Source organism: Balaenoptera physalus (assembly GCF_965194825.1).
Source record: "Balaenoptera physalus genome assembly, chromosome: 3".
NCBI lineage: Eukaryota > Metazoa > Chordata > Mammalia > Artiodactyla > Balaenopteridae > Balaenoptera > Balaenoptera physalus.
Window position 1 is genome coordinate 122,269,206 of NC_138890.1, and position 24,734 is coordinate 122,293,939.

The 24,734-nt window shown below is 39.8% G+C and overlaps 1 protein-coding gene and 1 pseudogene across 2 annotated transcripts; both read right to left on the reverse strand.

Annotated features, from left to right (window-relative positions):
* Window positions 1-440: 440 nt before the first annotated feature.
* CENPH (centromere protein H) lies at window positions 441-24,022 on the reverse strand. The gene is made up of 9 exons (XM_082457393.1): window positions 23,795-24,022; window positions 21,328-21,383; window positions 13,350-13,398; window positions 12,878-12,952; window positions 10,701-10,757; window positions 7,333-7,396; window positions 6,951-7,002; window positions 4,749-4,912; window positions 441-954 (listed from the first exon to the last, which is right to left on the reverse strand). Exons 1-9 carry the CDS (start codon window positions 23,917-23,919, stop codon window positions 859-861), a joined length of 738 nt encoding a protein of 245 aa, XP_082313519.1. The 5' UTR covers window positions 23,920-24,022; the 3' UTR covers window positions 441-858.
* LOC309658539 (mesoderm-specific transcript homolog protein pseudogene) lies at window positions 21,391-23,780 on the reverse strand (annotated as a pseudogene). Its single transcript has one exon. The product of its transcript is annotated as a mesoderm-specific transcript homolog protein pseudogene (transcript).
* Window positions 24,023-24,734: the final 712 nt, after the last annotated feature.

Below are 24,734 nucleotides of genomic sequence, written 5' to 3' on the forward strand. Positions count from 1 at the left end.
ACAAAAGAAAAAAGTCACAATTTTTCTATAATAACCACAACTGTTAACATTTTGAATATGTTTTTCTTTTTCTTTCTTTTTCATGATTGAGGTGCTTTATTTGGGTGTCTGTCTAAAAATGCAGATGGGGGAGTGAGAGAACTGGGGAAATGGTGGTCAAAGGGTACAAACTTGCAGTTAGAAGATGAATAAATTTTGGAGATATAATGTACAGCACTGTGTTTCTAGTTAAAAATACTATATTACATACTTCAAAGTTACTAAGAGGGTAATCTTAAATATTCTCACCATGATAAAGAAATGATAATTATGTAACATGATGGAGGTGTTAGCTAATGCCATAGTGGTCAAATCAACATGTTGTACATCTTAAACTTACACAATGTTATATATCAATTATATCGCAAATTTTTTAAAAAAAGGCAAAAGAAAATCTCTAGTGAGATAGAACTAAAATGAGATTTATTTGAATAAAATACAATTGACAGTTGAAAAAAATAAAGATGTGGATATGCTTTTCTAACTTTCCAATATTTTGGTTGACAAACAAATACAGAGAAGTATTCCAAATGAGAGTTGGGACTTCCAGGAATGTTGTAAAAAAAAAAAGTCCACATTCAGTGGAAAGCTGGACTAGATATCTTTTGGGACCCTTCCAAGGCTAAGATTTTCAGATTCTTTTAGATTATGCCAGTCACTTTATCATATTTAAAGCAGTAAATTCCATGTAACACTGTTAAGCTAAAAAAAAATTGCAGTATTAGAACAGTTCCAAAAACAGTGAAAAGCATTTCACTTGAAATTTGCAATTTAAATGACATTAAAGACAGAAACAAAAAAAATGTCAAAATAGAATTCTTATTGGATTGTGGTGAGATTCTTCTCAAGCTGCAGAACAGTTTCCTTAAGGGCAGGATCCTCTGCCCAGTTGGTTTTACTCCCCAGAATGAGGTTCTGTAATTAAGAAAAAAATTTTTTTAAATTAAAGTTCTAAGTACTCTTAAAAATTTAACAAGATTTAAAAAAAATCCTCGGGACTTCCCGAGGCGCAGTGGTTAAGAATCCGCCTGCCAATGCAGGGGACACGGGTTCGAGCCCTGGTCCGGGAAGATCCCACATGCCACAGAGCAGCTAAGCCCATGCACCTTAACTACTGAGCCTGCGCTCTAGAACCCGTGAGCCACAACTACTGAGCCCATGTGCCACAACTACTGAAGCCCGTGCACCTAGAACCTGTGCTCTGCAACAAAAGAAGCCTCCGCAATGAGAAGCCCTCACACCACAATGAAGAGTAGGCCCTGCTCGCCGCAACTAGAGAAAGCCTGCACACAGCAATGAATACCCAACACAACCAAAAGATAAATAATAAAATAAATAAAATTTTTAAAAAAGAAGGTAGCTTTAAAATAAATAAAAAATAAAAATTAAAAAAATCCTTTCACTGATCTTATCAAGTATTTACAGAACTAGGTGTGAACATTTACTCTGTGATGATGAGAAAAAATAGTAATGCATTCTTGTATCCCCATTTCTACTTTCAGTAAGACTTCAACCTTGATCTCCATAATGCTAGGGAATATTTACAATGTTTACAACAATTTTTATGCTTTGCCAGTTTTTGTGGATAGTTTTTACCTATTAAGGATACTGGCAGTGTGTCCTAAAGGAAAAAGATTGCAGCTGTGGTTCAGAGTTCATTTTGCACTTCTATGGTGAAAAACAATTGAATTGTAAGTAACACGCATTATTTTTACAAGAAGTAAAAGAAGAGCTTAGTTTTTTTTTTTTTTTTTAAAGGAATTCCTTTATTTTTATTATTTATTTATTTATTTATTTATTTTTGGCTGTGTTGGGTCTTCGTTTCTGTGCGAGGGCTTTCTCTAGTTGCGGCAAGCGGGTGCCACTCTTCATCGCGGTGCGCGGGCCTCTCACTATCGCGGCCTCTCTTGTTGCGGAGCACAAGCTCCAGATGCGCAGGCTCAGTAGTTGTGGCTCACGGGCCCAGTTGCTCCTTGGCATGTGGGATCTTCCCAGACCAGGGCTCGAACCCGTGTCCCCTGCATTAGCAGGCAGATTCTCAACCACTGCGCCACCAGGGAAGCCCAAGAGCTTAGTTTTTAGCCCTTGTAAAGCTTTAAGACCCTGACAAAGGTGAAGAATATTTTTGCAGTAGACAATGGAGGAATGATTAGTGTTACAATTAATGAAAACTCTGGTCATTATTCTTTTAAAAACTGCAGCTCAATGATACTGAATTACTAATTGAAATACTGTTAAAAGAGATTTTAGAAAATAAGTGTTAAATTGTTATATATAAAAATAAGAAAAACCTTGGCCTATATAAGGCACATTTTTGCTATAAGTGAATGAAAGGGATAGTGTATATAAATCCAGTCAAATTTACAAAGGCAGGTGGAGGTAAGCATTCCAACATGACTGAACCACTAACGGCTCTTTTTCTTTTAGGAACAAAGAGAGCTCCTAAGATTGGGCAAAGCTATATTCCGTTCAACAAAGCAATAGGTTCATTAAATCAAAATTAACACTAATTTAGAGGATGTGAATAAAAACTAAGAAACACAGAATAACAGAAATTTCAAAGCAGTAGTAAGGAACATGTGCCAAAGAAAATTAAAATGATTCTGTACTTGTTATGCAATCTTCCACTTGACGTTAGCCTAGGGGATCTGGTTATTCCTAATCAAATCACCCGTTGCTACTAAAAAATGCTACTAAAAAATAGGAGTAAGACCTGGGAAAGAATTTCTTATGGTGAGATATAAGACCTCATGTTCTATAAGGATATGCTTTACATATAATTGGCAGTTTTAACTGGGTATCTTCATAATTGAAAACTGGTAGTTTTAAGTATTTCATCTCAACAGTTCCAGAGACATTTTATAATTCAAAAAGTAAAGAAAAAAAAAAGTAAAGAGGGGGCTTCCCTGGTGGCGCAGTGGTTAGGAATCCGCCTGCCAGAGCATGGGACACAGGTTTGAGCCCTGGTCTGGGAAGATCCCACATGCCGCAGAGCAACTAAGCCTGTGAGCCACAACTACTGAGCCTGTGCTCTAGAGCCTGTGAGCCACAACTACTGAGCCTGCAAACCACAACTACTGAGCCCGTGTGCTGCAACTACTGAGCCCGCGAGCCTAGAGCCCGTGCTCCGCAACAAGAGAAACCCCTGCAATGAGAAGCCTGCGCACCACAACGAAGAGTAGCCCCCGTGCACCCCAACTAGAGAAAAGCCCGCGCACAGCAACGAAGACCCAATGTAGCCAAAAATAATAAATAAATAAAATAAATAAACTTATTAAAAAAAAAAAATGTAAAGAGGGACTTCCCTGGTGGTCCAGTGGCTAAGACTCCGCGCTCCCAATACAGGGGGCCCGGGATTGATCCCTGGTCAGGGAACTAGATCCCGCATGCCGCAACTAAAGATCCCACACGCAGCAATGAAGATCCCGGCACAGCCAAATAAATAAATAAATATATATTTAAAAAAAAAAGTAAAGAAAAACCTCCAGGCTAAATGAACACATAAAATTTAAAAACTGACATGATGGGGACTTCCCTGGTGGCGCAGTGGTTAAGAATCCATCTGCCAGTGCAGGGGACAAGGGTTCGATCCCTAGTCCGGGAAGATTCCACATGCTGTGGAGGAACTAAGCCCGTGTGCCACAACTACTGAGCCTGCGCTCTAGAGCCTGCGAGCCACAACTACTGAGCCCGCGTGCCACAACTACTGAAGCCCCTGCGCCTAGAGCCCGTGCTCTGCAACAAGAGAAGACATTGCAATGAGAAGCCCAAGCACCACAACAAAGAGTAGCCCCTGCTCGGCAGAACTAGAGAAAGCCCATGTGCACCAAAGAAGACCCAACACAGCCAAAAAATAAATAAATAAATTTAAAAAATAAAAATAAAAAAAACCGTGACATGACAATAACTACCAACATTCATTGAGAATTTGCTTCAACCAGACACTATGCTAAACAGATTAACATGAATTATCACCTTTAGTTCTAATAACCACTCTTTCTACACAAGGAAACTAATGCTTAGAAAAGTTAAATAATTTCCTCAAGGTCAGCAACTTTTTTTTTTTTAATTAATTTATTTTATTTTATTTATTTGTGCGCGGGCTTTTTCTAGTTGCAGAGAGCGGAGGCCACTCTTTGTAGCAGTGCGTGGGCTTCTCATTGCGGTGGCTTCTCTTGTTGCGGAGCATGGGCTCTAGGCGCGTGGGCTTCAGTAGTTGTGGCATGTAGGCTCAGTAGTTGTAGTGCACAGGCTTATTTGCTCCGTGGCACGTGGGATCTTCCCAGACCAGGGATCGAACCATGTCCCCTGCATTGGCAGGCGGATTCTTAACCACTGTGCCACCAGGGAAGTCCCTCAGCAACTATTAAGTAGCTGGCAGGATCTTAACTCTAGATTCCCATCACCTGCATCCATGTTTTCCCCATTTCCCAACTAGGAGTCTAATGTTCTCCACCGTTATACCATTCTGCCTCCACAGAGCTGCTGAAATCATTTCCATTTATAAATGCCTAAGGTCTAATTATAACAAAAAACCAAAGCCTTAAATGCTAAATAGACATAAATTCAAGATATATGTAAACAGATCGATATTCAGTACTGAATTATTTAGTAAGATCAAAAACTAAATGAAAATAAGCCTGAAAGTAATAGAACCAATCATTTTTAAAAAGTTCTTTACCCCCCTTCCTATTTTATAAAAATATTACCTGGAACACATGTTGAATAACTGTAGTAATCTGTATCTCCATCTCCAGGTTTTGTTGTATGGTCTTTATCTTGCCCGAATTTTCCATACTAGCCAAATCATCTTTCTGTTTGTTCTTTTCAGACTGTATTTCTAAAAGCTTCCTTTCTGAAGCTTGTTTTAACTCTATTGGGTTAAAAATAAAACGATATACTATATATGATAACTCCTATAAACAAGAATCTTGAAAACTTATGAAGCAGAACAGTTACTGATTATTTCAGTCAAGAGAAAATTTTTAATAAGCAGCATTTTAGGCTGCAGTTCCATTTTGATCTGAAAATGATTTCTCTGGTGCAAAACACCAATATTTTAATTTCATACTTGGTAATGTCCTCTGTGAGATGTTCAAGGTATGTATGTATGACAAAGATACTGTCTACAAATGTTTGCTGTGGCATCATGTCAAAGAGGACTTACTCTGGGTTGCCAAAAAAATAGCAGGAGATATATGTAAGGAAATACTTTCCCCCCCTTTATTTACAAAAATTACAATATCAACAAGATGAATTTTCAAGGAAAGGTAAGATTCCCTTCTCCAGGGATAAATACCATCAACCATTTTTTTGTTGTTGTTCCTGAAATGTTCTGAGAACTAAACTAGAGATCTTCCTAATAAACCCATCTTAAGTTGAAAATATCCTAAGTCAAAAACGCATTTAGTACACCTAATCTATCAAGCATCACAGCTTAGCCTAGCCTACCTTAAACATGCTCAGAACACTTACGTTAGCCTGCAAATGGGCAAAATCATCTAACACAAAGCCTGTTTTATAACAATGTGTTAAATATCTCATGTAATTTACTGAATACTGTACTGAAGGTGAAAAACATAATAGTTGTAAGTGTATTGGTTGTTTACCCTTGTGATCACGTGGTTGATAGGAGCTGGGGCTCGATGTTGCTGCCCAGCATCACATGGGAGTATGTTACTAGCCCAGGAAAAGAGCAAAATTCAAAATCTGAATTCAGTTTCTACTAAATGCATAGCATCGTAAAGTCAAAAAATCATTAAGTTGAAACATCGTAAGTTGGGGACAGATAGTATTTGAAAACATAAATGGGTGTATCTCAGGAGCTTGGTTCCTTGACAGGAATGCAATGGAGAAAAAGACAAAGGGTGATTAGATCAGATGACCAGGACTACTTCTAACCCTGAGACTACTTACAAAAAGGCAAATCTACATAATATTTTAAAATAATAAATCATGCCTATACTGTTAAATGAAAAAAGCAGTTTACAACACAGAATAAAATTATACCAATTTTTTTTTATAAATAAGAAGCATTGAAGATCGATTATCTCTTGATAAAATTAAAAATTTAACTTTTCCTATGTACGTTTTTCTGTTTCTAAATTCTTTATAGAGAGTATGTGTTACTTCTGAAATACATTTCAATAAAACATTTCAATGCAAAAAGCCATCTCATGTTCATTAAGTTAAAAAGCTGTAGAACCATATGCATCAAGTGATCATTTAAAAATTATGTTTAGGGGGCTTCCCTGGTGGCACAGTGGTTAAGAATCCACCTGCCAATGCAGGGGACATGGGTTCGAGCCCTGTTCTGGGAAGATTCCACATGCCACGGAGCAGCTAAGCCCATGCGCCACAACTACTGAGCCTGCGCTCTAGAACCCGTGAGCCACAACTACTGAGCCCACATGCTGCAACCACTGAAGCCCGCACGCCTAGAGCCCATGCTTCGCAACAAGGGAAGCCACCACAATGAGAAGCCGGCGCCCCGCAACTAGAGAAAGCCCGCGCACAGCAATGAAGACCCAACGGAGCCAAAAATAAAATAAAAGAAATAAATTTAAAAAAAAAATTATGTTTACATAAATACATTTATATGGGTGTGGAAAAAGGCCTGGAATGATGTACTTCTAACTGCGGTCACACAGGATGGAGGTATGGCTTTCACATTATACTTTTTTGTATTATTTGATATTCTTTCCCCCACTGAGAATGTCTTAATTTTTGTGATTTAAAGTTCTAAAACAACAAATCAAGCAAAATCCATTTTATATACTACTTTTTAAATTGCTATGTCCAAAGTTTAAAGAAAATTAAAAAATTTTTCAGTGATTGAGAGATCTGGCCTTATCAATCTTCATATTAAGTGAAAATGTGTTCTCCAAAAAAAAAAAAAGTGTTCTACATACGTAATCTCTTCTTTCTAACATCAAGCAATTTTTCTTCCACGTCCCGAGTTTCCTGTTAATAGAAATAAAAAGATTAAGGCACATAACCTAAGAACACATCGATAATATTTAAATCACTGAATTTTATCTATTCATATTTTCTAGAGCTCCAGTTTTCAATTCCTCTGTTTCCACACAACAAAAGGGAAAGGAAAAGTAGCTTAAATGATAAGTAGATAATTAGTCAGAAATAATGGAATTATGGAAAAGAGAGAAAACTTAAGAACAGTGAATTCCAACCATATCAGTCTCTTTGGGCAATCCTATTTAGTCACATACAGTTACCAGCAAGAATGTTACTGAAATCATGAGAATGCATAAGCAGCTTTATATTCAAAGTTACCTGCTGTGATTTCATTACTAATTTATTTAGACTTAGTATTTGTTTCATGTTATCCATGAGCACACTGAAAAGGAATAAAAAATATGATTTATTAACAGTTAAAAAAACTCAATTAAGAAATCAGTTAGCATATATTTACTTTCATTATATTCACTGTACACTTCAATAGAAAGTCATTGTTTAACAAAATAAGTCTGGAAAAGTTTGATGTAAACTAAATTTCTGTTTAGAATTAGAGATGCATTTCCCTAGAAAAATTTTTGCTCACAGACAACAAAGAATATCAAATAACATTTCTTTTGTTTTTTTTCTTGGCCGCACTGCATGGCATGTGGGATCTTAGTTCCCCCACCAGGGATCGAACCGGTGCCCCCTGCAGTGGAAGGTCGGAGTCTTAACCACTGGACTTCCAGGGAATTCCCCAGGAACATTTCTAAAAATCTCATATTTAGGGAGAAAAAACCCTAACAGCTTGCTAATACATAGCTTTTTTTCTGGAAATAGACTTTAGTTTTTAGACAAGTTTCAGTTTCACAGCAGAACCAAGTGGAAGGGGAGCCCGTGTACACGCTGCCCCCATGCTTGTACAGCCTCCCCCAGCAGAGCGGTCCATTTGTTACAAATGATGAACCTACACTGACGCATCATTATCATCCAGAGGCCATGGTTTACATTAGGGTTAGGGTTCACTCTTGGTTTTGTACATCTTATGAACTGACAAATGTATAATGACATGTATCTACCATTATCATATCATACAGAATAGTTTCACTGAATAAACTGCTTTTATCCTAATTTCTCCAACAAGTACTTTTTCTTCTTTTTACATTAGTTAATTTATTTATTTTTGGCTGCGTTGGGTCTTTGTTGCTGCGCACGGGCTTTCTCTCTAGTTGCGGTGAGCGGGGGCTTCTCTTGTTGTGGAGCGCGGGCTCCAGGCGTGCGGGCTCAGTAGTTGTGGCTCGCGGGCTCTAGAGTGCAGGCTCAGTAGTTGTGGTGCAGCATGTGGCATCTTCCTGGACCAGGGCTCGAAACCGTGTCCCCTGCATTGGCAGGCGGATTCTCAACCACTGCGCCACCAGGGAAGCCCCTCCAACAAGCATTTCTGACTGACTACTACATGGCAAGACTGTGCCAGGAACCAGGAATATAAAATAGAATAAAACATAGTACATGTTTTCAAAGAGGAAAGAATCTTATGGGGGAAAAAATAAATCCACAACCATCATATGGTTTCATTACAACCAGTAATGGATATGAACCCTTGTAAGAGTTGTGCAAAGGGTGGAACAAGGGAAATCCTTGAGTCTTAAAGGATGTAAAGTACAGTTGAACCTTGAACAATGCGGGTGGGGTGAGTGGTTAGGGACACCAACCATCCCACACAGTCAAGAGCACTGCTATCTCTGCCTCAAAAACAAAGGAATTAAATGACTCACCCAAGGGCAGAAAGCTGAAACAGTTTGGATCAAACCCTAGTTCTTCTGATTCCACATATTGTGACCTCTAACTAAACACAATCTTCCCCCATATTTAGTTAATTTAAAGATCTGTAAAATGAAAATACAGGTACCATATTTATTGAAAAAAACCCAAACAACCTGCATATAAGTGGACTTGGGCAGTTGAAACCCAGGTTGTTCAAGGGTCAAGTGTAATTATGAAGATTACCTAGATCAATCAGTTTAGTATGGCTGGAGTAAAAGGGTGGAAAAAAGACTGGACGAGAATAGTGGTTCTCATATTACAGAGTGCCACAATCTCTTGGGAGGCTTGTTAAATGTGGATTGCCAGCTCCCCATCTTCAGAGATTCTGAGTCAGCAGGTTTGGGATGGGACCAGCAATGTGACCATTGTGAAAATACTAATTATCCTGATAATCAGCCAGGCGTGAGAAACACTGTAGAAGGAGTTTACCTGGGAGGCTGAAAAAGGGGACTATTTGCACAGATCTGTGAGAGCTTAACTCATTTTCTGCTAGTTACAGCTATACGTGGTTGTAAACTTTAAGACAGGCTAAAGGCGCTGCCTTAGCCTACCTGGCTTTGTGCTGTCTTTGGTGTCAATGCGATGAATCTATCCTGCACTCCTTTAACTCAAGAATGTTTTAAGCTCTCCTTTCATGGGGGAGCAATATTTAGAGAGCTCAAATTCAGATTTTAGGATTTATGTAATCCTGGAGTTAAATGGAATATGGGAGGAATGGGTATCAGTCTGGGCTAAGACGTCCAGATAGAAAAAGTGCCAGATCCATCTTGGTACTTTTCCGGTGCCAACAGTGGGGTGGTGGTGGTGGTGGTATTTTATCACAAGATTAGAGCTTTGGGAGATAAAATCACAGGTAAGGCCCCGGTGGCCAGGCACTTAGGATCAGATTAGAGATGACCTTGATTGCCAGGCAAATTACTGAACCTATGCAAGCTCATTTCTGCCAATAAAAAAATGAGGAGTATATTTCCTATCTCATTGAGTTGTTGTTGGCTTAAATGAGATAGCATTGCTCCTGTTTTACAGTAAATCCCAAATGAAAGTTAACTTTCAAAACCTTCCTTCAGGGGCTTCCCTGGTGGCACGGTGGTTGAGAATCTGCCTGCCAACGCAGGGGACATGGGTTCGAGCCCTGGTCCAGGAAGATCCCACATGTCGTGGAGCAACTAAGACCGTGTGGCACAACTACTGAGCCTGCGCTCTAGAGCCTGCGAGCCACAACTACTGAGCCCGCGTGTCACAACTACTGAAGCCCATGCGCCTAGAGCATGTGCTCCGCAACAAGAGAAGCCACTGCAATGAGAAGCCCGCATACCGCAACGAAGAGTAGCCCCCTCTCACTGCAACTAGAGAAAGCCTGCGCACAGCAACAAAGACCCAATGCAGCCAAAAATAAATAAATAAAACAAATAAATTTATTAAAAACAAAAACAAAAACAACCTTCCTTCAAAATTCTCAGATTGGGGACTTCGCTGGTGGTCCAGTGGTTAAGACTCCACGTTCCCAATGCAGGGGGCCTGGGTTTGATCCCTGGTCAGGGAACTAGATCCCACATGCCGCAACTAAAACCTGGTGCAGCCAAATAAATAAATAAATACTAAAAAAAAAAAAAATCCCAGATTGTATAGGTAAAACCTCCATTGCTTCTTAGGGTCCCGATCTATATGAAACAAGATGTCAACAGGACTATAAAAGTTGTAATGATGAGAAGGGCCCACAGAAATTCTGTCATGTTTCTTATTCCCCAGATAAAGGTGGTCGGCAGTGACAGGTAATTAAAAAAAAAAAAATTCATAGAACTAGTCATTATGCAGATCTCCCTTATTCCCATCCTTACCAAATCCAGAAAAAATAAAATAAAACAAACAAAAAAACATACCTAGTCTTGGTGTTAATTTTCTCCAGGTGTTTTTTAAGTGCACTTGAAAGCTGCATCCTATAGAGGAAAAAAGCTTCCATTATAAAACATGGATAACATTTAGGGTACATTGAAGAAAATTTAAAAATACGACAAGGTAAAGATTGATTTCTCTTTAAATATAACATAAAACAAAAGTAGGTTTTTAAACAGTATCATATGGGAAATACTTTGATAAGTAAGTTATAGAAACATGAAGGAACACCAATATGGATGGGGCTATTGCATGCGGTTGTGCATATGGCCAGAGAGGGGGGCTGAGCAGACCTGACACCCAGCCTGAACTTGCTCTCCAAGCCGTCCACCTTGGTGCGGGGCTGCGAGGAAGCACTAAGGCACTACAAAATGTAATGTACACCACAGGAAACATGTTTAACACTGCTGTAAGTTATATATGCAAGTTGTAAGAGAATAAATCCTAAGAGTTCTCATCACAAGAAAAATTTTTTTTTTGCTATTTCTTTAATTTTGTATCTATATGAGATGACGGATGTTCATTAAACCTACTGTGATAATCATTTCAGGATGCATGTAAGTCAAAACATTATGCCGCACACCTTAAACTTATACAGTGCTGTATGTCAATTATATCTCAATAAAACTGGAAGAAAAAAAAAAGTACTACAGAGATCAACACGGGCCCGAAATGGGTAGAGTTAGGGAATACAAAACCATACTTGATGGTGAACTTTAAAATGTGTCTATGTACAAGCAAGCACTGTAATTTATTTTTAAATTCAAATAGTTAATAAATAATAATAAAAAGGCAATCAGGGGCTTCCCTGGTGACGCAGTGGTTAAGAATCCGCCTGCCAATGCAGGGGACACAGGTTCGAGCCCTGGTCCGGGAAGATCCCACATGCCATGGAGCAACTAAGCCTGCGCGCCACAACTACTGACCCTGCGCTCTAGAGCCCGAGAACCACAACCACTGAGCCTGCGAGCCACAACTACTGAAGCCCACACACCTAGAGCCTGTGCTCTGCAACAAGAGAAGCCACTGCAATGAGAAACCCATGCACTGCAAAGAAGAGTAGCCCCTGCTCACCGCAGCTAGAGAAAGCCTGTGCACGGCAATGAAGACCCAAAGCAGCCAAAAATAAATTAAAAAAAAAAAAAAAAAAAAGGCAATCAGCTCAGCAATATTAGTCATTTCATGAAAGGGGGATATCTTAATAGCTCTGAAGTCACCTTAGTTAAACAATATGATCTATATAATGAGCCAGCATATGAAATGAGGGAAAAAAGTTCACTGCTAGAAGCAATTAAAAGGGCTTTAACTACTTTTCAATTAAATGTAAATAAATTCATCTGGGACGGCCAGAAATACAAGGAAAAAACTGTTAGAGTCATTCACTTAATTGAGATTATTAATTCAGATCGTAAGTCTATAATAGAGACCACCGTTTGTCTTATTAACAACTGTATGCCAGCTCCAGCACAAAGCTTACGACACAGTAAGCACTCAAATATTTGTTGAATGAATTTTAAAATATATATGCAAAGCCTAAAATTAAAAATATATTTAAACTCAATGACAATTCTTTCACTCCATTAAGAGTTACTGGAATAGGGGATTTCCCTGGTGGTCCAGTGGTTAAGAATCCACCTTCCAATGCAGGGGACACGGGTTCGATCCCTGGTCGGGGAACTAAGATCCCATATGCCACAGGACAACTAAGCCCTTGAGCCACAACTACTGAGCACACAAGCCACAAGTAGAGAGCCTGCATGCCGCAATTGTTGAGCTCGAGTGCCAAAACTAGAGAAGCCCACGCGCCGCAACGAAGATCCCGCGTGCCCCAACTAAGACCCGATGCAGCCGAAAAATAAAATAAAATAAATAAATATATTTTAAAAAAAGTTACTGGAGTAAATGAATCCATATAATCCTTTCAAACACAGAATGAGATTTAACCTCACACTTTTATTGTCTCGATTGACACTTCCTTATTAACCCTATCTTCTGTAACTTCTTCAAATGAAGACATTAACAAATGATGTAACTTTTCCTTCAGGGTTCAAAATTTGTGGGACCATTATCTAAATATCATTTTGATTGATTACTTCAGACTAGTCAAAATATCCCCTCCACCTTGAGCCATACCCATTTTGCATACTTAAAAGGTAATAATTACCTGTCTAACGCAAGCTTTTTCATTTCAAAAGCAATTTTTGCCTCTTCAATTTCCTTTTCCAGTTCTTCAATTTTACTGCCAAAGAAGCATGAACAAAAGAATTTCAGCAATATCAGAAAAAGTAACTACTGGAATAAAGGTATAAAGTTAATCTTTGAAGAAAGTAAAATTCCTGTTATCTAAATAAAAGTATTCTACGGGCTCCCCACACCTATGCATTTACAGATTTGGTAAACTGATTCCTGCTATGATACTTTGCTAAGTATCTTGTTAAGGTGTGGAGGATGCCAAAAGTGCTAATACGATCACTCATGTGCATGTAAGTCTACAGCCCACATCAACAACTTCTCAATATGTGCATGACAAATTACTTGGAAAAAAAAAGGAAAGGAAAAAGAAAGACAATATTGTAAGATGGATAGTATTATTAAATCTGTAAAAACCACAACTAAAATTTTAAAATATGACCTACGCTTCAATTTGCTTTTCCTGCATGATTTGTTCTGGAGTTTTTTCTTCATCTACAAATAAATAAATTTTTGACGTTAGTAGTATCTTATAAAAGCATTCTCCAACAGAAATATAATATAAGCCACAATTGCAAACCAAATATGCAATTTTTAATTTCATTTCCACACTACAAAAGAAACAAGTAAAATTAATTTTAATATAGCTTATTAAACCCAATAGATCCAAAATATTATCATTTCAACATGTAATCAATTTCTAATTACTAGTGAAATATTTCACAATCTTTTCTTCTGTGCATATTTTACATTACAGTCCTTCTCAATGAGGACTAACCACATTTCAAGTGTTCAACGGTCACATGGAGCTAATGGCTAACACGTCGGACAGCACAGTTTTAGAATGATAGAAAAAGAGTAAAAAATGAACAAGATCAATGTAAAAAAAAATACTGTATGTCTATATATTAGCAACAAACAATAGGAAATTAAAATTTAAAAATACAGGGGCTTCCTTGGTGGCGCAGTGGTTGAGAATCTGCCTGCCAATGCAGGGGACACGGGTTCGAGCCCTGGTCTGGGAAGATCCCACATGCCACGGAGCAACTAGGCCCGTGAGCCACAACTACTGAGCCTGCGCGTCTGGAGCCTGTGCTCCGCAACAAGAGAGGCCACAACAGTGAGAGGCGATGAAGAGTGGCCCCCGCTCGCCACAACTAGAGAAAGCCCTCGCACAGAAACGAAGACCCAACACACACAAAAATAAATAAATAAATTTAAAAGAAAAAAAAAAATGTAAAATTGCATGCAAAAACACAAACTACTTAAGGATAAATTTAACAAAATACGTGTATAACCTATACACTGAACACTACCAAATACTATAAGTTAATTAAATTAAATTAAATTAATTAATTAATTTGTTTTTGGCTGTGTTGGGTCTTCATTGCTGCATGTGGGCTTTCTCTAGCTGTGGTGAGCAGGGGCTACTCTTCGTTGTGGTGCGCGGGCTTCTCACTGCGGTGGCTTCTCTTGATGTGAAGCATGGGCTCTAGGCACGCGGGCTTTAGTAGTTGTGGCTCGCGGGCTCTAGAGCACAGGCTCAGTAGTTGTGGTGCATGGGCTTAGTTGCTCCGTGGCATGTGGGACCTTCCCAGACCAGGGCTCAAACCTGTGTCCCCTGCACTGGCAGGTGCATTCCTAACCACTGCGCCACCAGGGAAGTCCCCACTACAAAATACTGAAATGGAAAGATACACTATCTACATGTATTGGGAGAATCATTATCGCTAATATAACAATTTCACCCATATTGATCTATAGATCCCACTCAAATCCCAGTCAAACCTGTAGAAATTGACAAACTGATTTTAAATGCATATAGAAAAACAAAGGACCATGGAGAGCCAAAGCAATTTTGACAAAGAATGTTGAAGGACTTACAAGAACTGATAATCAAGACTTACTATAAAGCTACAGTAATATAAACAGTGTGGTACCATTGTAAAGATAGACAAATACCTCAAAGAAACAAAAGAAAAAGTCCAGAAATAGACCTACACATATACAATGGATAAAGAAAAGTCTTTTCAACAAACAGTGCTAGAAAAACTGGATTTCTATATGGAAAACAAATGAACCTTGATCCTTACTTAGCGCACACCATACAGAAAAGTTAATCCCAAAGTAGCAGGATACAAAATTAATGCACAGAAATCTCTTGCATTCCTATACACTAATGATGAAAAATCTGAAAGAGAAATTAAGGAAACACTCCCATTTACCACTGCAACAAAAAGAATAAAATACTTAGGAATAAACCTACCTAAGGAGACAAAAGACTTGTATGCAGAAAACTATAAGACACTGATGAAAGAAATTAAAGATGATACAGAGGGAGAGATATACCATGTTCTTGGATTGGAAGAATCAACATTGTGAAAATGACTATACTACCGAAAGCAATCTATAAATTCAATGCAATCCCTATCAAACTACCAATGGCATTTTTCACAGAACTAGAACAAAAAATTGCACAATTTGTATGGAAACATAAAAGACCCCAAATAGCCAAAGCAATCTTGAGAAAGAAAATTGGAGCTGGAGGAATCAGGCTCCCTGACTTCAGACTATGCGACAAAGCTACAGTAATCAAGACAGTATGGTACTGGCACAAAACCAGAAATATAGATCAATGGAACAGGATAGAAAGCCCAGAGATAAACCCACACACATATGGTCACCTTATTTTTGATAAAGGAGGCAAGAATATACAATGGAGAAAAGACAGCCTCTTCAATAAGTGGTGCTGGGAAAACTGGACAGCTAGATGTAAAAGAATGAAATTAGAACACTCCCTAACACCATACACAAAAATAAAATGGATTAAAGACCTAAATGTAAGGCCAGACACTATCAAACTCTTAGAGGAAAACATAGGCAGAACACTCTGACATAAGTCACAGCAAGATCCTTTTTGACCCACCTCCTAGAGAAATGGAAATAAAAACAAAAATAAACAAATGGGACCTAATGAAGCTTAAAAGCTTTTGCACAGCAAAGAAAACCACAAACAAGACCAAAAGACAACCCTCAGAATGGGAGAAAAGATTTGCAAACGAAGCAACTGACAAAGGATTAATCTCCAAAATATACAAGCAGCTCATGCAGTTCAATATCAAAAAACCAAACAACTCAATCCAAAAATCGGCAGAAAACCTAAATAGACATTTCTCCAAAGAAGATATACAGATTGCCAACAAACACATGAATGGATTCTCAACATCCTTTCATTAGAGAAATGCACTAATCATTAGAGAAATGCAAATCAAAACTATAATGAGGTATCACCTCACACTGTTAAGAATGGCCATCATCAGAAAATCTACAAACAACAAATGCTGGAGAGGGTGTGGAGAAAAGGGAATCCTCTTGCACTGTTGGTGGGAATGTAAATTGATACAGCCATTATGGAGAACAGTACAGAGGTTCCTCAAAAAACTAAAAATAGAACTACCATACGACCCTGCAATCACACTACTGGGCATATACCCTGAGAGAACCATAATTCAAAAAGAGTCATGTACCACAATGTTCACTGCAGGTCTATTTACAATAACCAGGACATGGAAGCAACCTAAGTGTCCACCGACAGATGAATGGATAAAGAAGATGTGGCACATATACACAATGGAATATTACTCAGCCATAAAAAGAAACGAAATTGAGTTATTTGTAGTGAGGTGGATGGATCTAGAGTCTGTCATACAGAGTGAAGTAAGTCAGAAAGAGAAAAACAAATACCGTATGCTAACACATATATATGGAATCTAAAGAAAAAAAAATGTTTTTGAAGAACCTAGGGGCAGGACAGGAATAAAGACACAGACATAGAGAATGGACTTGAGGACACAGGGAGGGGGAAGGGCAAGCTGGGACGAAGTGAGAGAGTGGCATGGTCATATACACACTACCAAATATAAAACAGATAGCTAGTGGGAAGCAGCCACAGAGCACAGGGAGATCAGCTCAGTGCTTTGTGTCCACCTAGAGTGGTGGGATAGGGAGGGTGGGAGGGAGACACAAGAAGGAGGAGATATGGGTATATATGTAAATGTATAGCTGATTCACTTTGTTATACAGCAGAAACTAACACACCATTGTAAAGCAATTATACTCCAATAAAGACGTTAAAAAAAAAAAAAAGAATCACAGTTCTGAATGTTAAACCAAAAACCTTAAGACTGCTAGAACAAAACACAGGAGAAAATCTTTGCAACGTTGGGGTAGTCACAGTTTCTTAGATAGAACTCAAAAACCACAAACCACAAAAGAAAAGAGTGAAAAATAGTGCTTCATCAAAATTAATGCCTTCTGCTCCTCAAAAGACACTGTTAAGGAAATAAAAAAGCAAGCAACAAACTAGGAGAAAATTTCTGCCATATATATGTATACATATGTATACACACACACACACACACACACACATATATTTATTTATTTACCTGAAAAAGGACTGTATTCTTGTTTTTAAAGGAGTGAATATTTTATTCTTTAGTGTTTAATAGAATACATCATGTATTCAGTTATAATTAAAGAACTCAAACTCAATGAGACTAACAATCCAATTAAAAAATGGGTAAGGATTTGAATGGACATATCATAAAAGTAGATTTATACATCTACTTCATAAAAGTAGATGTATAAATTGCCAATAAGACATGAAAAGATAATCAACAACAATTAGTTATTAGGGAAATGTAAATTAAAACCACATGAGGGGGCTTCCCTGGTGGCGCAGTGGTTGAGAATCTGCCTGCCAATGCAGGGGACACGGGTTCGAGCCCTGGTCTGGGAAGATCCCACATGCCACGGAGCAACTAGGCCCGTGAGCCACAACTACTGAGCCTGCGCGTCTGGAGCCTGTGCTCCGCAACAAGAGAGGCCGCGACAGTGAGAGGCCTGCGCACCGCGATGAAGAGTGGCCCCCACTTGCCGCAACTAGAGAAAGCTCTCACACAGAAACGAAGACCCAACACAGCCAAAAATAAATAAATAAATAAATAAATTCAAATAACCTTTAAAAAAAAAAAAAGGGTAAGGATTTGAATGGACATATCATAAAAGTAGATTTATACATCTACTTCATAAAAGTAGATGTATAAATTGCCAATAAGACATGAAAAGATAATCAACAACATTAGTTATTAGGAAATGTAAATTAAAACCACATGAGGGGGCTTCCCTGGTGGCGCAGTGGTTGAGAATCTGCCTGCCAATGCAGGGGACACGGGTTCGAGCCCTGGTCTGGGAAGATCCCACATGCCGCGGAGCAACTAAGCCCATGCGCCACAACTACTGAGCCCACGTGCCACATCTACTGAAGCCTGCACACCCTAGAGCCTGTGCACTGCAACGACTGAGCCTGTGCTCCACAGTAAGAGAAGCCACTGCAGTGAGAAGCCCACACAGTGCAGTGAAGAGTAGCCCCCGCTCGCTGCAACTAGAGAAACCCACGCACAGCAATGAAGACCCAACACAGCCAAAAAATAAATAAACTAAAAAAAAATGGTGAATTTTGTTACACGAATTAAGTCACAAAAGGAAGATGTCAGAAACAAAAAAAATACATACCATATAAATCCATTTACATCAAATTCTAGAACAGTGCTGTCCAAAGCACTGTTCTCTTCTGTGATGAATGAAATGCTTAATATCTGCACTGTCCAATATGGTAGCCACCAGCCACATTGTGGCTTAAGCATGTGATATGCGATTAATCCAACAAAGAATTTTAAATTTTATTTGATTTTAATTAACTTAACTTTAAAAGGCCACCTGTAGCTAGTGGCTACTGTACTGGACAGCACAACTCTAGAAGACAAATCTATAGCAACAGAAATCAAATTGATGGTTGCTGGGGTCAGGGTGGGGACTGAGTGTCAAGTGGCACGGGGAGGTGTGACAGAAATGTTCTACGTCTTGATTGTGGTGGTAGTTACAGAGATATATACATTTGTCAGAACTCAACAAATTGTACCCTTAAAATAGATGCACTTATTGTAAAAAAAATTTCTTCACGCAATAAAGTCTCAGTAATATATTTTTTAATGGTAAAACACTAATCAATTTTAGACAAATATCTTCTCTCAAAGACTACAACCTAGTTACTTATGGTCTGCTTCAAATCTGTCCTCTCCTTTAGTTGTAGAAATTCTAGAGTGTGGACTATTAAATCTACTCAAGTTTTCAGATGTCACAACCCTTTAAAAATAAAATTATCTTGGGCTTCCCTGGTGGCGCAGTGGTTGAGAATCTGCCTGCCAATGCAGGGGACACGGGTTCGAGCCCTGGTCTGGGAAGATCCCACATGCCGCGGAGCAACTAAGCCCGTGAGCCACAACTACTGAGCCTGCGCGTCTGGAGCTTGTGCTCCGCAACGGGAGAGGCCGCGACAGTAAGAGGCCCGTGCACCGCGATGAAGAGTGGCCCCCGCTCGCCGCAACTGGAGAAAGCCCTCGCACAGAAACGAAGACCCAACACAGCCAAAAATAAATAAATTAATTAATTAATAAAAAAAATAAAATAAAATAAAAATAATCTATACAGGGAAACAAGAACTGCATGAGGAGGCAGACTCTTTTATCACTTGGATTTTAGCTTTAAGGTCATCTTCTCGAAGAAGCCATCTCTGATTCCTCTATCTAAAGTAGACACTCCCTCTTATCACACCATTATTTCCTTCATCACATTTACTTCCCCTCATGATTATCTCGCATGTTTCTTTGCTTACCTGTTTTGCTACATAGAATTTAAGCTCCATGAGGGTAAAGTCTGCCTTGTTCAACACCATATCTCCATCCCTAGCATCAATTCATTCAACTATGAGTACAGGAATACTCATAGAGATAATTCTTCAATGGTTCAAATTTTGAATAGCTTTTCCTCTATACCTCATCATCTAAGATCAAATATACTTTTTTTATTATGTGGGCTCTCATGCCAGAAAAAGCATTAGGCATGTCCTACTTCTCATCTCTAAGGTAAACATAATTGGTTTAATACAAGGAACATGGGCTTTGAAAACAAGAACACCATTAATTCCTCCAGGGGAAGGGCAGTGACCTACTAAGCATCTTTGAGGTAAGCATTTTTTAAATTGAAGTATAGTTGATTTACAGTGTTGTATCAGTTTCAGGTATACAGCAAAGTGATTCATTATATATATATATATATATATTTTTATATATGTAATAGATATTCTTTTTCAGGAGGTAAGCATTATTGATGTAACAAAAGGGACATGGCTTTGGAGGCAAGAAGGCCTGGTTCATATCCTAGTTCCTACAGTTACTAGTTACAGTAAGCAGAAAAGAGGCTGGGGGGCCCATTTTTTTAGGGTTTGGTTTGGTTTGGTTTTTTGCATAATATGACTTTAGAAACCCTGGAATGGAGATGGAAAACACACCAGAAATGCCTTCAGATCTATGGCCTTAAAGAGAGCTTGACCAGAGCTGAAAAATTACCTAAGTTCAAACACGGATTCAGGGAAGTGATTAAGACATCTATGAGGTGCCTTGGCTTTTCCACAAATTTTTTTTTTTAAAGATTTATTTATTTATTTATTTTGGATGCGCCAGGCCTTAGTGGCAGCACACGGGATCTTTGTTGTGGCACGTGGGTTCTTTTAGTCGCGGCATGCAGACTTCTTAGTTGCGGCATGCATGTGGGATCTAGTTCCCTGACCAGGGATTGAACCTGGGCCCCCTGCGCTGGGAGCGCAGAGTCTCATCCACTGGACCACCAGGGAAGTCCCTCCACAATTCTTGACTCCACCTAGTGTACTATTTGATTTTACTCTTTAAGCTTATTTCATAGAGAAAGAAAGAGTAACCAAAATCTATCTCTGTGACCCAAGGGCTTACAATAAATCAGGTGGCTATTAGGTGGTTATTACTTCAGGATGACTAAACCATCATTTTACTACTCTCTTGGTCCCTGAGATTTCTGGATTAATAATTTTAAAAGATAAATTTAAAATTTTTCTGTGTTTAGAATTGAAAATTTTCACTTACATCTTTATGCCTCTTCTGCTCTCATGCCAATAATCCAGTGTTTCTCAAAGTATAGGTCTCAGATCACTTGCTTAACAATCATCTAATCTGCTAATTTAATGTTCTGGTTGTTGATGGTGGTAGCAAGTTTTGTGATTCCCTAAGCCCACAGGGGTTTCCCAATTCTCTGATCAACAGAACTTAATTGTCTTGTATTGTTATTTACTTGTTTTATATACATTTCTTGAATTCCTAACTAGTTCCTTAGGGCCAGGGCAAGCCTGCTTTTGCCTTCTTAAAGGGTATAGTACTGCATTATGCTGGCCCTCCCATTCCCTAAATAAATAAATTTTTGTAAAATTGGTGTTTGCCCTGGAGTACTGTTCATCAACAAACTCACAAAACCTTATTTGAAAATGAAAATACTTACTTGCATCAACCATTGATTTATATTCCAAGAGTTGTTGTTTGGTCTGTGCTCTTAGCCTGAAAACAAATAAAGAGAAGAAAGTTATGTATTTATTGAGGTTTTACTCATTTCTATATGATAAATCAACTCATCTTTTTTGCAAGCTGATGCAACAAAATGAGTATAAATAAATAGCATTAAGGTCTTCCAGTTTGGCCTATTTTATTTAAAAAGGGCATAAAGAATTTAAGGCCTCAGAAAAATACTCAAAATGAAATACAGCAGGAAAACAGCATCTGTGAGGAAAAGTTTAAAATTTGATTTTTAAATTTATTCTTAATGGGTCACACTGAAATGAGGCTTAAAGAAAAGGGCTACACAAAGAAATAGATCAAAATGAGTCAGGTGGACCTTTGTGAGAGAATAGTGTTTGGTAGCCAGGACCTCTTTTGGGCATTTCTTCCTAAGTGGAATACACAACAGATAAGGGAATAGGGGAAGGTAATACAGGGAAGCTATTCTTTCCAGGAGTTGACGAAGCCCATATATGCATTCAAGAAAGCCACGGGATACTCTAGCTGTGGACAGTGGCTAATTTGGCTGTCCAGAATTGACACTGGACTGCAGCAGCATTTTCCTATATGGCTCCAAGAACTCTGGATAGGGACTGACCAGATCCAATGGCTCATAGATAAAATGAATGGGAATAGTTAAAGGCAAGAGCTCCCACCCGGTGTCTTCTAAACTTCTTCCTCTGATGGATAGATATATTATAAAAGACTGTCGATAACTAAGTTCCCATCAGTGTTGCCTATCCCTGTCTACAGGTCCCACAACTCACTCTCAGAGGGTCGGGTACATGGCCCAAAGACTGGGGTGAGACCTTGAGAGAATACAAAGAAGTTCATCAATCATGTGAGGATGGGTGAAAGCATGCTTCCATCTTTGAGAAACCTTTGAAGGAGAGGATGGTGAGTCTTGGGAAATACAACTCTGTTTGACAGAAACTCTTTATAGTAAGCCGACCAGATCAAATCTGCTTGAACCTACAGAGCAGCTCCTGGGCAACGACATCTACAAAATCATGAGACAAAAGGTTGATCCTGAGGTTCTGGAGCCCCAGATGCTGCCAAAGTGCCTCCATGAGGCTGGCCTGCTTAAATATGGAATAGTGTGATCTCAGGTTGTCACTGACACCAACGCCAAAGAAATCGAGGGCGATCACTGAATGAACCTGGACGGTCTGACCTTCTTGTACCAATCATAACTGGATGTTGGAAAGCCACAGAGAAACATGACTATCTCGACTTCCAACCATACCCACAGAATCCTAGTAGAAGACGTGCAGTCCCTTGTAGGTGAAAAATTTCCCTGACAATTTCCATGAGTGAAGAGCAGGAGAAAGAGGGGTGGGAGGGGAGGCAGAATGTGCAGATAAGCCACAAGCAGAGGCATGGCCAATAGCCCCATCTGGACTCACAATTCCCTCATCTTGATTCAGGTAAGACCTGGGCTACAAGATTCCATGTTTGGGGGAACCTGTTGTGCATTGGTAGGAGGGAATTTTTAAAGTGAGGCTGTGAGGTTTATTATTAGGCAAGGCCTTTCAAAGCATTGGTAAAGCCGAAATACTTTTACAAAGCTTTTTTTTTTTTTTAAATCACCTAGTTTTGATTTAGAACAGAAATCTGCAAATTTTTTTCTGTAAAGGACCAGATTGCAAAAATTTTAGGCTTTGTGAGTCATATAGTGTCTGCTGTAACTACTCAACTCAGCCCCTGAAGCAGGAAAGTTGTGTTCCAATAAAACTTTATTAAGAGGACTGAAATTTAATTTCATATAATTTTCATCTGTTATTAAATATTCTTGTGATTTCCCCCCGCCCCCCCCGACCAAGCATTTAAACACATGAAAACTATTCTTAGCTTGAGGGGGGTCACACAAAAACAGAGTAGGATGGATAAGGCCAGGGCCACAGTTGCCCACTGGTGTAAAAGACTGATGTCCTTTCTCATCAAATCTTGCCCTAGCAACGTAGAGACGTTGCTTCCTGGTAGAAAATATAACAAATGAAGCTTCTGGATTGAAAAGGGCCATAGCTGTAACAGAAAAGGGCGGAGCCACCTCCCTCCAGTGTATCAGGGCTTCGATGCAACCCACAAAAGGGCTTGAAAATCGGGGCCCCAGGGCATGAGTGGGTAAGAATGGAGGCGTTAATTACAGCTCTGCAGGCTTCTAAGGGCCCTCTGCTAAACGCTGACTCCAGAGTATCTCGTTTAATGCCCACAGCAACTCTGCTAGGAAGCTGTCATTTTTCTCTCCTTTGCCAAGATGAAGAAAGGGGCTTAAAGAGCTTAAGTGAATGATGCAGTCACGCAGCCATTAAGCGACCGACGTTGAATTCGAACCCTGGACATTCTAAGCAAAGCGGGGAGCTCTTGGCCACGACGCCCACTTGGTTCCCGCCCAGCCGGTCAGAGGGAACAACCTGAGCAGCAGGGTCATGCGGTCCTCGGGACGCGCCGCCTGGGCGCCGGCGACCTGCGGAGGCTCGCCTTCCCCTCTGGAGTCCGCGGTCTCGGCAGCGGCTTGCTCCTCGGACTGCGTCTCCATCCGCGGCGCGAAGAGTTACCACTTAGGACTGGCACACTCTGCCCTAGAAGGGGCCGCTTTTCCCGCCACTAAATTGACACCGGAAGGGGACGCAGGGTCATCGCGCGCCGCCCCGCCCCTTCCGGCGCAGGGCCCCCGCCCTTTCCGTCCCGATCTCTGGTGGCTGCTGTCCCGGCTGCACTCCCCGGCTCCTGGCACAGCGGCCTAGAGGGGAGAACCCCGACATCACAGGTCTTTCAGCCTTGGAGCTGGGATAGCCGTTATTGACCACTCCCCTTCCATCCGCGGCCTTGGAAGATGGGTGTGCCGGGCAGGCTGGCAGAGGTAAACATTGGAGGGTTAGGTAGACTTTTGCTCTGAGCTCATTAGGTCCACGCCCCTCATTTGGCGGAGAAGAGAGTGGCCCAAGTTCAGAGATACCCACTTCCTCCCCACGAGGCAGTGCAGACTTCCAGTTTGAAATTCAGCTGTCAGTAAGATTCGAACTCGTAACAGAGTTGGGTGCCCCCAAGTGTCAGTTTGATGATCCGGCAGATTACAACTGAGCTTTCTTAGCTGAGCAGTGACCGGGCAATGCAGGACATAAATGCCTGACTGGTTTGTAGTTTTTCACTACGGTCAGTCATGTAAGGGGGACAATCTTTGCCGCACAAGCACAAGCAGCTCGGGCCTCTGAACAACAGAGCCGAGCATTCCCTTCTATAGCGAGTTTCCCCGGAGTTATACTTGTTCACACAATTCTCCCCTTTCTTCCTATTATCAAAGTAATTCAGCTCCTGGTAAAAGATTCAAAGGCACGGTCGGATGTAAAATGT

Bases quoted from the DNA above. Each gene is read 5' to 3' on its own strand.
- CENPH (XM_082457393.1), bottom strand. From the start codon at position 23,919: ATGGAGACGCAGTCCGAGGAGCAAGCCGCTGCCGAGACCGCGGACTCC. The intron at 7,003-7,332 runs GTAACTTTGAAT...TTCTATTAACAG, and splicing joins TAGTAATGAAATCACAGCAG to GAAACTCGGGACGTGGAAGA. The intron at 955-4,748 runs GTAATATTTTTA...TCTTAATTACAG, and splicing joins TTATTCAACATGTGTTCCAG to AACCTCATTCTGGGGAGTAA.